This window comes from Phaenicophaeus curvirostris, chromosome 1 (assembly GCF_032191515.1).
Source record: "Phaenicophaeus curvirostris isolate KB17595 chromosome 1, BPBGC_Pcur_1.0, whole genome shotgun sequence".
Classification (NCBI taxonomy): Eukaryota; Metazoa; Chordata; class Aves; order Cuculiformes; family Cuculidae; genus Phaenicophaeus; species Phaenicophaeus curvirostris.
The window spans coordinates 186,550,036-186,566,498 of NC_091392.1; the positions used below are offsets into that span (position 1 = coordinate 186,550,036).

A 16,463-nucleotide genomic window follows, 5' to 3' on the forward strand; every position below is an offset into this window, starting at 1 on the left:
GCGTGAGGGGGAGGAGAACGTGAAAGAGAAGGGTGGTGCGCGCGAGGGGCGGAGAGCCAGTCAGCGCCCGTCTGCTCCGAGCAGCAGGCGGGGCGAGCCGGGGGGAGGGAGCGGCCCCGCCCGCAAGGGAGGTGGGCGGGGCTGGGGCCCAACAAAAAGAGGTCGGGGCCCGGAAGTGACCGGGCAGTCGAGTTCTGACTCCGGCTCGGACACTAGTAGGGGCGTGTGGTCCACAACCCACTCGAGCTCAGAGGAGGAGGAAGTGGGGGTGCATAGAGTTAAAAGCCGACACATCCCCACTCGAATTAAAGAAAAGCCGAGAGGGGGACAAATCCCTCTCACGGATTGGAGAAAAATAAAGATAGCATGTGCCGATTGGGCCCCATCAGCCACGCTAGCATTCCGGGTCCGGGTGACAGACGGGGGACAGAGGGTCCACTCACCAATAAACCCTAAGGACGTACAAGCAATTGTTAAAGCAATTGCGGATAAAGGGCTTAATTCTGCCATGGTCTCCACCCTCATAGACAGTGTTTTCAGTGGAGATGATATGCTGCCCTTTGATATAAAACAAGCTTGTAGATTAATATTCGACAGGGTAGGGATGATTGTGTTCAAACAAGAATGGGAGGACAACTGCGTAAAGCAGCTGGCCCAAGTAGCTGGGGCAGATCACCCACTGCACGGATCCAGCCTGCAGCGGCTCATGGGAACAGACCCAGCAATGATTACCCCTCAGGCGCAAGCCCAGGGCCTGCGGGCCCATGATGTCACGGCAACTACCCGTGCGGCCAGAGAAGCCATTCGCACAGCTTCTAGAGTTATCGCCAAGCCATCACCGTGGTCCACGATAAAACAAAGTGAAAGTGAGAGTTTCACACAATTCGTGGACCGTCTCCAGGCAGCAGTCGACTCTTCGAGCCTGCCCGCGGAAGCAAAAGGCCCGGTTGTAGCAGAATGCTTGCGTCAGCAGTGCAACTCGGCAACCAAAGAAATTCTGCGGTCATTGCCGGTGGGGTCAAGTATCGCAGACATGATCAAGCATGTCGCGAAGGAAGAGCATCTAGCCCCAATCCAGATGGCCGTTAGCACTGCAATAGCCAACGTGATGACATGCTCTAAATGTGGCCAGGTGGGTCACATTGTAACAAACTGCCCTCGGTTTAATGACTTGCCAACAGCATTCCCCCTGCGCCAGAATCGACCCAGAGGACCGTGTTGGGTCTGCGGGAAGCAAGGGCATTTTGCCAAGGAAAGCAGATCTAAAACTCAGGGAAACGGGAGGGGGAGAGGGCACCTGGGCCACGCACGGCCCTCTCCCACTTGGGACACCAGGCGGCCCAACTATGCCAACCCTGAATGGGGCGAGGTGCCCCCGAACCTGCAGCGCCCCCAAGAAGCAACCAACTTTATGGCTCAACCAGCGGTCCAGTCGAACCTGCCCTTATCTCAGGGACAGCAAGGACCACCCTCTGGGGGCGAGACCCCAGGGTGGCCAAGGCAGTGAAGTGTGATAACCCACCAGTGGTGTGGGGGACTTTTTCCCTTTATAATACCTTAAATGGCACCACCATTAGTGTCCCCTTTTTGATCGATACCGGAGCAGACGTTACAGTTATTCCCGAGACGAGTTGGCCCCCACGTTGGAAATTGGAAGACGCCCCTATGGTGGGTGGAGTTGGGGGATTAACCCGAGCTCGGAAGAGTGCTCAACTGATAGCAATAACGCTTCACACTGAAAAGGGGCCGGAGAAAACTATTATCCTCTTCCCATATGTTGTGTCGGGAGTCCCACCCCTGCTGGGAAGGGACGCTCTAGCCCTATTAAAAGTCAGAGTGACAAATTTACCATAAGGGCCACTGCCGCATACCCACTTCCACCAATTAAACTGAAGTGGAAATCGTCCGACCCAGTATGGGTCGAGCAGTGGCCCCTGTCAAAGCCTCAAATGGATGCTCTTCTTGAGCTAGTTGACCATGAACTACAACGAGGTTTGGTCACCGTGCCGTTCCTGAACCAGGTCGCCACGCCTCGGAAGGCAACGCCCTCCGAAGGCAACAGGGATGGGGTGTTGTAAACATAAAGAGACTTTTGATGCAAGTCGTAGGAGATGAAGAGCTGTTCAATGTATTTTATACATTACCACCAAATCAAGAAGTATGGAGTTCTACTTCTCATAATCGTAACTCAAATATCCTATAGCTGTAGAGATGACTTTTAAATTGTTCAAGTAGATTCTGAAATACGAGGTAATAGAACAGAAGATAAACTGCAAGCACAATGGAATTAGTGGCATTATGCCCACTCTTCCAGAATAATTTAGATCAGCCATAGGCCAGCCTTGCAAAAGCCTTTAGATACCTTATACATTTCTTAATGTACACTTACTAGATGTAAATAGAAATAAGTTCTTTCCATTTTAGTAAATAAAAAAGGTATTCTTCAGAAATGCTAAAATCATGTGTTTGTACCCAGTACTAAGGGGTAAGTTGACAATGTCCCAATAGTATTCTGAAGGTTATTTCTATAGATAATCTCTTTTCCAATTATGCATATACTATCACGCCAAGTAATTGCCTAAGGTGTATTTTATTTAACTATATCTATCTGTTCTCTTTTTATATGAGAAAATTATAATGATAAAAAAATGTTCTTGCGTTATTAAGCATGTAATAGCAGCAACTCTTTGTTTTAAAGGAGAGATGATTGCATAGTTGTAACAAAGAAAATACAAATCTATTCAGCTCATGCATTGTGATGATAAAACCTGATGTACTTGCAGCCAGCCTAATGAACCTTAGACACAATCAATCTTCACTTAACAATAGTAGGTCTCAGATTTTAGTGTGCTAACAAGGGATGTAAAGTCGATAAGTTTAAATCTTCCTTGAAACAATGCTTTTGGGTTCATAAATACCTGGTGAATGGAGCTTGGTGGCTGTCACTGCTGATCTCTTAGGAGACGAGACAGCTGGTCTGTTAGCATCCTGATCCTTTTGTGCCTCTTTCTTCAGACCTGTTTTAGAAAAAAATAAAGGTAGAAAGAAACCCATTTTATAATTCTGGTTGCAGTTGTGCAGAGCTTTGTCACTAGGATACATACCAGAATGGCAAAATACAGGTATAATATTTCACCAATACTCATACTGGGCTTCACAAAATGATGCTACACAATACTTCTCTGTTGGATGCCACCTGTCACTTCCACAAGCACAACTGTGTGTATGTGGCTGAGCTGACAGGTACAGCCCTAAACAAGGTCAGAAGATGGCTTTACCCACTTTCTTGGTTTTCCAGCCATCTTCACAGTGACAAATTACATTAAGGCACCAGTAGCTACACAGGTACCACATCCTATCTGAGCTCTGTTTTGACTCTTTACCTTGCTGTGCATCCTCAGCTAAAGAGGAGCCGAGTAAGACTGCACAAAGCTGATTTAAGTTACCTGCAGAGCTCTGTTCTGTCAATTTTTTCCCCAGTTTAGGAAACAGCCTTTTCTGGTGACCGGCTTTCCCAAGAGGGTCTCTTACAAGAAGAGACAGGCTTCTGCAGAGCCAAAAGCAGGCAGGACATGTCAGGGCTATTCAGGTTGTGATGCCCCAGACAGAAGAGTGGTTCTCTGCCTGTGCAGTAAGTCAGGCAGGGCCAGTGCGCAAACCTACAACATATGGTACCCAGTGCAGGACACAACAGGGCCACGCCATTGCCTTGCTGTCCATAAGGCTGAAGTAACAACCTGGTTCATCGTCATCTATGACCCAGGTATGTGCCAGACTGTCTGCCCACCCTCCTTTATTCTCTGTGTTTGTAGTTCTCCAGATTGCACCCGATCTCCATTTTTTCTGCAGCCACTAATTTTTCCCACTGATTGCATGATGCCCCAGACCTCTTAGGTTATGATTTCCACAAACCTTGCGCTATCTTTCCTCTTGCTTTAATTTTTCAGTGTCTGCTACTATTCCTCCCACCACTGGAGCTCTCTGGTTACAGACTTAGGATGGTCTGTCAGTTGTCCAAGCCCTGTAATCACTGAGTCCCTCTTTTACTAGAGAGATACAACTTCATCTGAAAGCCAGAGCAGACACCCAAGCTCAGCTCACCTCTCCTGCTCACCCACAATTACCATCAAAATAGCTGTGGGACCATGCTGAGCGCAGTAACATGAAAGCCCTGCCCTGCTGCTTTGCCCCTGATGTGACAGTGACAGCCACATGATTTCATGTAGAAAGCATTCAACAAGGAAGCGAGAAGGAAGAGCAAGAAAAATCAAATCCAACACCTGAACGTATTTTTCTGTTTTCTTTCCTTTTTTCACCATTAGTGTTTGTTGGGGGTTGTATTTTAGTCCACAGGTCTGTGTCACAGACCCTGGATACACAGGAGAAAGAGAGCTAAGGCAAACCACTGTTTGAAAAACAATGTTTGCCTTATTAACTTCCACTTTTCTCAGTAGTATGTTTATGGATATATTGTAGGAAGATGTCCCATAGAATCTGAAGTATCTGAAGCAGGAAAACAAAACCTTAGTGGTGCTTAAAGACAGTGGCAGTTCAAAAGCTAACAGTATCTTCCATTTTGCTTCATGCAAATGTGATTGGACTATTTCAATAGTGGAGAAAAGTAAGGATTTTATATGAGAATCACAATCTTCAAAGACATTATTGGATGACTAGCTTTCTGCCCACTCCAAAGCCACAGCTAGTCACAGTTGCAGCATCAGGTTTATTTTTTGATGCATCAGTGACCCTTCCACTTCTGACTGCTTCAGGACTTAAAGCAGTGAGCTGCAGACACAGCATTTGCCATGCACCACAAGCCAAGCTTCATATTTCCTAGCACCATCTCTCTGCATCCACTTGCTTCTGTGAAGAGCACATGCACATGCACAAGACTCATGTCTAGCTGTTCGTGGGAGGATGGCACAGGAGGAGACCTAACACCCCTTTGGCTCCGTCCCTGTTCATAGACAAATCACACCTCAGTCATCAGGGGCTAGTAAAGACTGAACTCTTCATACTTTTACTTTAGTCCATCTCCATTTTCTCTGCTGTTTATAAATTCAATATTGTTAAGTCTATGATTCTCATTTGAAATTAATACCTTTCACAGTGAATTGACTGAGGATATAAATTCCCTGTGTCTGCCACCTATTACCCTGTACTTTCCTACAGAGCAGGACATAAAATAAGTTTATGGTGCCATTTCATTAGTAAGGACCAAGCAAAAGCAACCTGAGAGGGGAGCTGTGAGACAAAACCAGAGCTTGTTTTATAAGGTATAGTTTACATGGTTACAAAATTGTGTATTACTTTTTACGGCAATGAGGTGTTTTTTTAACGGTTGGACTCGGTGATCCGGTGGGTCTCTTCCAACCTGGTTATTCTGTGATTCTGTGATTCTGTGATTTTCTGTGGTTTTCAAACTAGAAATACAGTGCACAAATGGGCCATATACCAAGCTGCTCCATAAATTCTGCTATGGTAAATGTCAACACAGACAATGGTAGGGAAAGTGTGTTTTCATTATGCTTTCAGCAGTAACAAGGGGCATATAAATACTTAACTACCTTTGGTTTTGAGACATTTTCAATGAGATACATCTGGGGAATTAGTTCAGCCTCTTAACCTTAAGCAGAAAACAAGGAACAATTACCAGCTCAGCTGAAAGATACAGAGTAAAGAAGCAAAGAAGCCCAGCGAGCACCGTTGTTCTGCAGAGGGCAAGGTGAGGTCTGCAGAGAGCAGTGAGAGTTGCATGTAGGTGCAGGTGGCAGTGCCCGTCAGGGGTGGCTGCACAGGAGAGGTCAGTCCCAGAAGGTGGGAGATCAGCAAAGTGAGTCTGAAGCAGGTTGCAAGCAAAGATGCAATTAAATTTCTTTGTCAAAGTCATAGAATCACAGAATTACCAGGTTGGAAAAGACCTCTGAGATCATCATCCCTATCAGTCATTAAACCATACCCTTAAGTACCTTGTCTACCCGTCTTTAAAATACCTCTAGGGATGGTGACTCAACCACCTCCCTGGGCATCCTGTTCAGCGCCTGAAGACCCTTTTGGTGAAGTTAGAAGAGTAAGATTAATAACAAAGGGAAGAAATGAAGCTCATCACCCTTCTTCATTTTATATGATTAGGAGAGCTCCTAAGGTCTCGTAGGGGCAGCAATACAGCAACTGGAGAAACAAGGGGTTGTTCAGCAAGGGATGAACCAGAGCACAGATCTGCTGGGAAGTGGCTGAGGAGGAGGCATGCTGAGTAGCAATGATTCAGCTTCTCCTTCATAAGCAGAGACGTCTTGTGGGTCACTTTGTCCTCAGCAGGCAGAGCTTTAGGAACCATACAGCAGGCAAAAGAAAGGACAGTCTCCAGGAGCAAACTGTTATCATTCTGCTAAGCTCATCACCCACAGGGAAATCTTAGTAGAAGAGCTTCCCTGGCATCAGACCTTATATAAGAGCTTGTGGTGAATGTTTATTTTCCTAAAAACAGGGGTTGTTCTTTCTTTTCTCTTTTAAAACAACAGCTGTTAGTTGGTTGAAAGAGAAGCATTCAGAAAACATTTTTATTTCAAGAGAAGTTCCCACAGGGAAAATTCACTTCTAAATGACAAGGGTTTGGGCTCTGAATCTGTCATTTCACAGAAATCTAGAATTTCAGGTTTAAAGAAATCTGTAGGAGAGCGTTGGCGTGATGATCAGCATAATGCTGTACCACAGGGTATGGCACAGTGGGAAGTTATACAGTTTGATTTTTTCTACCTTGGAAAGCACTAGAAGTAACTCAAAGGTTAGAACGTACATTCAAAGTTTGATGCTCCACTGTAACTCAGGAAACAAGACAAACATTTCAGTTGTTATTATGGGCTTAGACACAAGCTAAACCTCAAATAATACTTTGATTGTCATATGTATTGTGAGATGTCAAAAGGTGCTGTACAGGCAATCATAAAATAAAAAGAAATATATAAAGTACAATTAAAAAAGGAAATTAAGCATCGCAAGTCTGACTTTCTTGAACCTGCACACTTATTTGGCTTTTTAAAAGTAAGTTCACTCTGACCTGGAACAATATTTACTTCAAACACTTAGTATTATTGCCCACAGGCTGGAAGTACAGAACTCCAATTAACTCTGTGCTGGATGCCCATACATTATTATTATTATTCCTGCTGGCTGTGTAATCAAGTGTTTTAGCACAGAGCCTCCCAGCAAAGGGCTCCTGGCAGGATAGGAATGGCCACTAACTTCCAGGCTCCCAGGAATAGTTTAGAAGGCTCTGCCAGCCCCCTCCATTGTAGAACCTCATGGAGCGAGAAGTTTTCTTTCTGGTAGCCAGGAATCAGAACCACAAACTACTTATTTTTATATGAATTTACATTCCATTTAAGGTTCCAAATCTCCCAGTGTCTCCTGTCTTTTAAAAACTACACTTATATAGAAATGGTTGTTTCAGGCTATAACATAACTGTGAGAGTAAATACTTGCTTGTGTTTTCTGCTGGTGTGGTTACAGCATTTGCTTTTGAAAAATGCATCCATCTGTAAAAGTATTTACATTTCCTAGTTAACACATACAGCCTGCTTCAAATGGAACAGAAGGAGCAAAAGCAAAATCATTAGAAATACAAGGAAAAACACCCCAGGCATGTTATATCATTCAGCAATCACTTGGAAAAACAGCAGATAAACAAAGCCACTTCTCCATTCCCCCATCATTGCTGAATACTACTCTAGGAACAAGAGCTAAATACAGCTTATCAAAGATATCCTCTCAAGAGCTGCTGCAGAAGCAGTGCTTGTATTCGGTTGTACCTCTCTAAGTCTTTTTAAAGCTAGTACAGTGGGGTAGGCTTCAATTTGCTTTCACACTTCAGACTGAAAACATGCTAACAAATTACTCATTGAGTATTTATTCCAAAACAAATCCTAGCATGCTGTAGACATCATTAACAATTCAATGGGACTGGCTGCATTCAGTTGGGTTCCAGCTGTTCTTAGGCGTATTTTATAAGTTAACTAATGCACTCTGCAAGTTTAAAAAAACCCCAAGGAAGTGTTTTCATTCAGTCACAGATAGAGAGAAACACTTCAAGCTTTCTTCTGCTATTCCCTCTGATACCCACGAGTAGTTGTGTACTTGGTAAGTAATGACACATCTACTCATGTACCTCTGAGACAAAACGAGCAAAGCTGGAAATACGATGGATTCTGTGGAATAAGAACAGTCTAAGTCTCCCTAGAGACTCTGCTTCCTGCGATCTATGAGACATTGAAAGGCTGTGAATAAATAAGTAGATGTAGAAGCAAGACTACATATTTGTTGAAGTAGAAACTCTCGATGTTTGTGCTTTTCCCTTTGCGCTATTTCAAATTTAAAATCAATCTGATAAGAAAAAAAGAAGGTTTATATCATTGATTGCTTTCTTTCTATACTAAAAAGAAATTTCTCTTTATCTGCTATTAAAAAAAAAAGTAAAAAAAAACCCTGACAAAACTAACTATTCTTTGGACTGAATAGAAAATCCCAGGGTAACTCAGAACATCCAACATTTGTCGCAGCATTAAAACAACTACTCCTTCTCTTCTTGCTTGTCACTTGATATGAATTACATGGCATCTTATTGTCATTTCCTCACAGAGTTGTACTATGGCATGTTTCAGAGTCGTTCCCAAAAAAGAGGTCTGAAAACTTGCAGCTGAACATCTCAGTTGCACTGGCAACTTAGTGCTGCACATTCCTGTGTTCTGAGCATCAGTATAATCCACTGTGTATTCACTACTCAGCTTTTAATGGAAAGTGATTGTAAAGGGGAGCACAGTTGAAGCAGACTCTTCTTCCATCCCTGCAAGCACATTGGTGTTCACTTTTCCTCCCTCAGCTGACCTTAGTTCACCCCTCTCCCCCCTGCTGAGGTGTTGTCTGGATTTTGCAGAAGCTGATTGAAAGAAACACATTTTAAACTGCAAGCTTGCAGTGATAACACCAACCTCCTATTTTTCACCTTGACTGTATTTGATAGCCTTCCCTGTTACATATGATTTACTGGTACTTATAAAAGCACAGGAATTCACACGGCTCATTTTTTGAACAAAGCTTTTGATTGCCTTTAATTTAATGGGCCAAGTAGACACAAGCTGCTCAAATGAATTCCTTATGATACTGCCACTGCACACAAATTACAAGATTTCTTATGGGGAGTAACAGTTACTCATCTGTGAGATAAACATTAAATAAGAATAATAACCAAGCTGAAATAGGTACGCTGTAACACATGCACCCCAAACCCCATAACAAGGCACAGAAAAAAAAAAAATCCTTCAACTTTCTAATTTCATAGACCGCTGGGTACCAAGTCCAGCCTGGTTGACAGAGCTGAGGTCTGGAACAAGAAGCAACCTGATGCTCAGTAGGTTGGATTAGAACTGCAGGGACAAACAAGGGAACCCAGAGCTGCATCAATATCCTAAATGTGAATCTAAGTTTCAAAACACAGAAAAGTTTAGAGGTAGCAAAACAGCTAATATAGTTAAGTGAATTTAAAGGACTTGTCTAGGTTTCCATTGAAGTATGCTTTTTTTCACTATTTTTTTACATGTTGACAGGTATGCAAATATAAAAGGGGTCTAATAACACACAAAAAGGTTTCTGCAACACACTGAAGACTAATTGAATACATTCTTCCATAGATTAGTCAAAAAGCAATCAATTGATGCCTTCAAAACAATTTGCATGACAACGATCTTCCACTACTATTATCCCCTGCTAGAAAATTTTTTTTTAGTCAAATATCAGTAGTATGTTCCCTCTTGAGCAGTCTTTTTTTTTTTTTCATGAGAATTTACAGCATAAGTTGTCTTCTCTGGTAACATCTAACACATGAAAGCTTTCATGTGATTTTTGTTGGTTATTTCCCACTCATTAATAATGTAGATATGCTCCTTTGTGAATTAATTTCCTATTCATACTTAGTTAAAACTATGTTCATCTTTGAAATAAAAATGCAATTCTTATATCACCTGATAATTCACTCTGCTTCATATTTAAATGCCATTCTCTTTGTGAAATATTTTCTCCCCCTTCTGCTTTTGTAAAAGCTGCTGTATACAATACGTATAGCATCTCTGCACTTTAACTGTAACAGCGGAGCGCTCTAAGCACTTCATGCAATGTTTTGCATAGGGGGTTGGACAGATGCAGTATGTGTTTACAAACACATATGAAACATAAGCCCAAAAGCAATTACTACTACGTGATTGCTAGGAGTGTTACACATAGAATATCTATCATATAATTCTCCACATACACAGAACATATAGAAGGAGTCATTGTGGTTTCCCTACTTTTCAAAAGCTGTACTGTATGTCTGACTTCAGTAGTGCTGCTCATGGGGCAGCCTGGACTTCTGAGTTTGACTGAATGAGGCTGGTGACTTCTTCTGCAAATGCAAAATTCACACCTAAGGTCGTGTTATTGGTTCACTTTTTCTTAGGTGAAAATATGCCTCACTTGCAAGATGGTGTTGATTTGTGTTATAAGTCCTTCCTGCTGGAGGCAGGGATTCCACCCCTGCCCCCTGCCACAAGGGGTGCATGGTATGAAGATACACATCTTTCAACCCCAGCTAACAATTTCCACCCATGCCGGAGACCATCCCCTTCTCCTTTATCTTTGTGCAGAGTGTTGTCTTCTGCCACTTGGTGTAAAAGTAACAGCGTACTGCTGTGGTTTTATTCCTTCCAACCATGACTCCATGGTAGGCTGGGCTGCTGCCAGCTCAGCTGTGGAGAAACTGGGCTGAGATGGAGAACAGACATGTGCCCCACCATACACTTCTATCCTTCGGCAGATCTCTGCATGCAATTGCCCTTATGTGTTAGTTTGGAAAAACATTAGACATGTATGTATTCCACTGCTTTCAAAACATTACATCTCTTCAGTTTGGAGCACGAGTGAAGACTGATGTTGCTGTTGTGGTGATGAGATGAGCTGCCTCCCCAAGCACAACATTCATTATCTTTAGGACAGGCCAGTTTGGGAGCCTAAGGTAGGTGGGTGGTATATCAATTTCTAGTATATCTTCAAACATTTCTGAAACATTGAATTTACTCCTCTGTTCCCTTGTTTTTGTCCATCCTGCTGCCCTGTGATGTCCAGCATTAATGCCAGACTTGCCCAGCACAGATTTGCAGCCTGTGTCAGTGACTGTTCTTTCCTGTTTGCAACAAGCAGACATTTTACAGTGTCTATACATACAGACTTTCAACCTTTACACCCCCTGTCTGTGGCACAACATCCTTTTGGAGACTGGCCTTTCCAGCACGCTTGTGCACATTCTCAGTCATATATAAATTAGATATCTGACAGATTTCAAAGGGCTTCTGCTAGATGCCTTTGTTTGCCCAGGATCAGAAAGCCCAAAGCAATATAAACACTTTATTGCCCTTTCTCTACTTGCTTAATTTGATTACTAGCATCTTCCTTCTTATTTAATAGAGTTCCATTTTAAAAAAGATTGTGTTGTGCATCATTGTTTAAAAGATGTGCAAAACCATTGAAGGGATACTTAAACATAAGATTTTATATTGTATAGGGCCCCCTGTCACATTGGGATCTATAGAAAGTGTTCATATATTATTGCAAGACAGATAGGATTACGCTTGCTAAAAACTCCTGTCTTTATCTTTGCTTTATTTTAGCCCTTGTTCTATAAGATACTTAGCATTGTGAGGAACAATAACACTGTTTTATTAAAAAAAATCATGACTTGACCACAGATAAATCTGCTAGCACCTTGGCTCATGTAAAAATTAAATATTGGGCTAACACAGAGGTTTTTTTCTTCTATCAATCATCTATATCAGCAACTTTCCAAAGTTGTCAGCTGTCTCTGTTCAAGATCTGTGTTTGACTGTCTGCATAACACAGCTGGATACCACTAGAGAATAGGCAAGTTTTACCTTACCTGGCTGTGTCTCCCTATCAAGACTGAACTATAAATTCAGTGAGGCCATGGCAAAGGGCTCCACACATTGCTGTATACAGTCTTTGCTGGTACAAACTGAGGTGCCTTGCTGGGAGGAGGCTGAGCAGGCGACTACAGTCCCTGACCTCCAGAGTGGGAGACAGTTACTTCAACTCTTTTCCAGTTATGATGGGTCTAACATGTCCCATCAGCATCCCTCATGGCTCTCTGCTACTTCAGCTTGCATAATCCCTATCACATCCATGGTGGGTTGCTGGATTGAAACCTGTCTCTTGTTCTGCACACTGACAGCTTCATGGCTGCAACAAAGCTTAGGAAACAACAGTGGAGTCAGACGAATGGCTTTACAATGAGAAGAACAAAACTGACTGATCTCCAGTGCAAGCCTGAGCACTGCATTTCCTGCATAGGGTGCATACTATGCACCCACAGACACAAGGACTGGACACTGCACTCTACACAGCTGGAAGGAAGTAAATCCAATGCAGAAGCTACGCTGCTCTGTCTCCGCTGCGCCTATTAGCTCAGGCATTAACTGTGGCTCCCAATGCACAAGTTCACTTAGGGACAGCTTGAAGCATGGGCAAAGCGTTTACATTCTGTGCCCCCAAAGAAACAGATGTACCCGATGCTTCCTACAGGGTCATGCAAAGACAATAACAAATGCTCTCATGGGAACTGCATCAAGACTAAGTGATAACACAGGAAACATCTACTGAAAACCTCAGGACAGTGAGCAAATTACGGTTCTTTGGAAGGAAGAAAATGGTAGAATTCATCATAATGATCCAAATTCTGTATGGTCTTTTGTTGTGCAGCTTTGTCGCCAGAGGTATTAAGATTCAGCAAAACCCCCAGTCTTTTCTTTCATAGATTAAATTGTTTCATAGATTAAATAATTTCATAGATTAAAAACACAAACTGAAAATTAAGTTTAGCTTTCTGCCAGCCTCAGTAATTCTTTTCCTCTTTAGTGTTTATGCCCTGAAGTGATGGCAAACACCCTTTCTGGAAACCTTGCTTGATCAATATTGTTTTGCATTAAGTTGTAATTCCTGCCTTCCTGTGTGGGTCTGAGACTTGGAGCCTGTGCAAACTCAGAGATGGCAGCCTGAATCATTTAATTAGTCCTATCTGTACTAGATTTTTTGTGTCCACATTAGCATGTTTGCATTTCAAACACCACAGTTCCAGCTCATTGCAGTTCCCCAATACTGAAATCTCCTTGGCAAGGACTTGCTCATATAAGGCTCCACAAGTAGTAAAAGACCCAGGATTTCAAACAATATTCTAGCCTCTGACAAAACAAGCCCAAAGGCCAGAAGAGCTCCTCAACAGAAACTTAAAATAGCTCTTTAAAGCTTATCATGCAGATGCCACTAGCTGAAAAAGAAAAGTTTTTGCTGGAGATGTCTAGGACAAATCTGATATTAATCAAATGTAGCCTGAAATGACATACCTTAGTGAGGGACCAGATGAGAGGAAAGGAAGCTCAAAAGAAAAGAGGGAAGAAAACTTAAAAGGAAAAAAACAAAAAAATTACTACCTTTTATCCATATCTAATGTTTATAGATTGATCCATGCCCCAGTTACTGAGTGCAGATGATGGAAATAAACAGATTTTTTGACAGTAAGAGACAGTTGCTCTTGACTGTCAGACGAAAGACCACATCCTTCTCCCCTGACTTTCACTTAGCTGGACTAAATAAAGTGAAAGGTTTCAGCTTCATCTTCCCTGACAGATTTTCTAAACAACTGATTATAGCAGTAAGTAATTCTCTGCAAGTGTTACCCAGATGTATTTGGTTTGCGTGGCAATGTTTGGAGTATGGGGCGGGGGAAGGAGGGTGTTCTTAGGTCATGAGGAATAAACATGGAAACACATAGAGTGGTGTATAAAAACTTGCTGTGGTTACAATAGGATTTCCTGCGCCGTGAGGAACTTCCATGCCTTTCATGAGGTTCCTCAGGGGACTCAGATCTTGGCTGATGGCTGTCCAGGTACCATGACAGTGCAGGAAGACATGTGCCTGGGGCCGTATTGGACAGAAAGGCAATGGGACAAACAGGAGCTGGAACAGGATCAGGTAACATTGTCCACTAGGGGACAAGAAAGTGCTTGAAGCCACCTGGGGTGAGGTGATGTCATCGATAACAAGGAGAGGAGATGTCCACAGCCATGCTTTTAAATGTATTTTATAATTATGATCAATAATCATGTTGACTCTACTTGCAAGTCACAGTGAACAGCCCTAACTCATCCATTACACCCAAAACTGAGTCTTTACATTGCTAGCACAGTGTGTAATAGGTGTTCACTGTCACGGTACCCTCATCCCTCCCCACTGAGTGGACAGGTGGTAGTAGCCCTCAAGAGCAGACAGCATGAACTGCTCCTTACTCTCTCAAAAGTGGTGAGTCCTACCCAAGAACATACACACCTATAACCTTGCCCAGGGGAACCCGGAGTTCATACACCATATCCAAGTGCCAGGCTAGGGAAGGGGCAGCATGAAACAAGCCTGAGCAGGAGATGGTGGAGAGATGCATGTATTCTTCAACAAGAAAGCATTTGGCAGAAGACTATAAACTTTCCTGTGTGAAACACTATGACATATTGTTGGCTGGTTTGAGACATAGTGGGATCAAGCTGAAAGACGGTTTAGGTAAGGAAACAAGATGAGGTTTTTTGCTTTATTTACCTGCCTCCTTCCCCTCTCTAATCCTTCTCCCATCTACAAGAAGGGTCGCAGGGAGGACCCAGGGAACTACAGGCCTGTCAGTCTGACCTCAGTGCCAGGGAAAGTCATGGAGCAGGTGATCTTGAGTGCTATCATGAAGCACATGCAAGAGAACCGGGTGATCAGGCCCAGTCAACATGGGTTCACAAAAGGCAGGTCTTGCCAAACTAACCTGATCGCCTTCTATGACAAAGTGACTCGGCTGCTGGATGAGGGAAAGGCTGTGGATGTGGTCTTCCTGGGCTTCAGTAAAGCCTTTGACACAGTTTCTCACAGCATTCTGCTTGAGAAACTGTCAGCCTCTGGCCTGGACAGGCGCACACTCTCCTGGGTGGAAAACTGGTTGGATGGCCAGGCCCAGAGAGTGGTGGGAAATGGTGTGAAATCCAGCTGGAGGCCAATGACAAGTGGGGTTCCCCAGGGCTCAGTGCTGGGTCCAGCCCTGTTCAATGTCTTCATCAATGACCTGGATGAAGGCATCGAGTGCACCCTTAGCAAGTTTGCGGACGACACTAAGCTGGGTGGAAGTGTCGATCTGCTGGAGGGTAGGGAAGCTCTGCAAAGGGATCTGAACAGGCTGGACCGCTGGGCTGAGTCCAACGGCATGAGGTTTAACAAGGTCAAATGCCGGGTCCTGCACTTGGGGCACAACAACCCTATGCAGTGCTACAGACTAGGAGAAGTCTGTCTAGAAAGCTGCCTGGAGGAGAGGGACCTGGGGGTGTTGGTTGACAACCGACTGAATATGAGCCAGCAGTGTGCCCAGGTGGCCAAGAAGGCCAATGGCATCTTGGCTTGAAAATGCCAAACACCAGAAATGGTGTGACCAGCAGGTCCAGGGAGGTTATCCTCCCTCTGTACTCGGCACTGGTGAGACCGCTCCTTGAATACTGTGTTCAGTTCTGGGCCCCTCACCACAAGAAGGATGTTGAGGCTCTGGAGCGAGTCCAGAGAAGAGCAAAAAAGCTGGTGAAGGGGCCGGAGAACAGGCCTTATGAGGAGCGGCTAAGAGAGCTGGGGTTGTTTAGCCTGGAGAAGAGGAGGCTGAGGGGAGACCTCATTGCTCTCTATAACCACCTGAAACGAGGTTGTGGAGAGGAGGGTTCTGGCCTCTTCTTCCAAGTGACAGGGGACAGGACAAGAGGGAATGGCCTCAAGCTCCGCCAGGGGAGGTTTAGGCTAGATGTTAGGAAAAAATTCTTTACAGAAAGGGTCATTGGGCACTGGAATAGGCTGCCCAGGGAGGTGGTTGAGTCACCTTCCCTGGAGGTGTTTAAGGCACGGGTGGACAAGGTGCTGAGGGATATGGTTTAGTGTTTGATAGGAACGGTTGGACTCGATGATCCGGTGGGTCTCTTCCAACCTGGTTATTCTGTGATTCTGTGATTCTGTGATTCTAAGTGAAAATACCACAAATTGCTTAAACATAGAGGGCAGTACTCTCATCCTTGCAAGCATACCTAAAAACGAATTACCTGCTTAAAGGAATGCTTTAGTCTCTAAAAGCAGCATAATGTTTTTAAAAAGCTGTTTGGTGAGAAACAACAATACATACACTAAATATCTGGCATATGTAGTTGGGAGCACTAAATGCCTTCAGCTCTAGGCACAGTTGACAAAATGAGATTATAACCATGTTGTTGACTGTGTTTTAAAGAGACTACAGCAAATAGAGTCCAAATCAGTACACTGGCAGTGTGCCCAAAAATGGTATGAAAATTAATCAAATAAGCAGTAAAACA

At 43.6% G+C, this 16,463-nt stretch overlaps 2 protein-coding genes across 4 annotated transcripts in view; one reads left to right on the forward strand and one right to left on the reverse strand.

Moving 5' to 3' along the window:
- Positions 1-16,463, reverse strand: part of MTUS2 (microtubule associated scaffold protein 2) — a 738,607-nt gene that overhangs the window by 492,998 nt on the left and 229,146 nt on the right. For all 3 annotated transcript variants that reach the window (XR_011339664.1, XM_069882854.1, XM_069882861.1), the window contains one exon: positions 2,919-3,017. Coding sequence is in view for 2 of the 3 variants with exons in the window: in XM_069882854.1 (XP_069738955.1) it covers positions 2,919-3,017 (99 nt within the window). In the remaining variant the exon portion in view is untranslated. The remainder of the gene's footprint in view (positions 1-2,918; positions 3,018-16,463) is intronic.
- SLC7A1 (solute carrier family 7 member 1) overlaps positions 1-16,463 on the forward strand; it is a 214,431-nt gene that overhangs the window by 115,717 nt on the left and 82,251 nt on the right. The gene's annotated exons all lie outside the window — the stretch shown is intronic.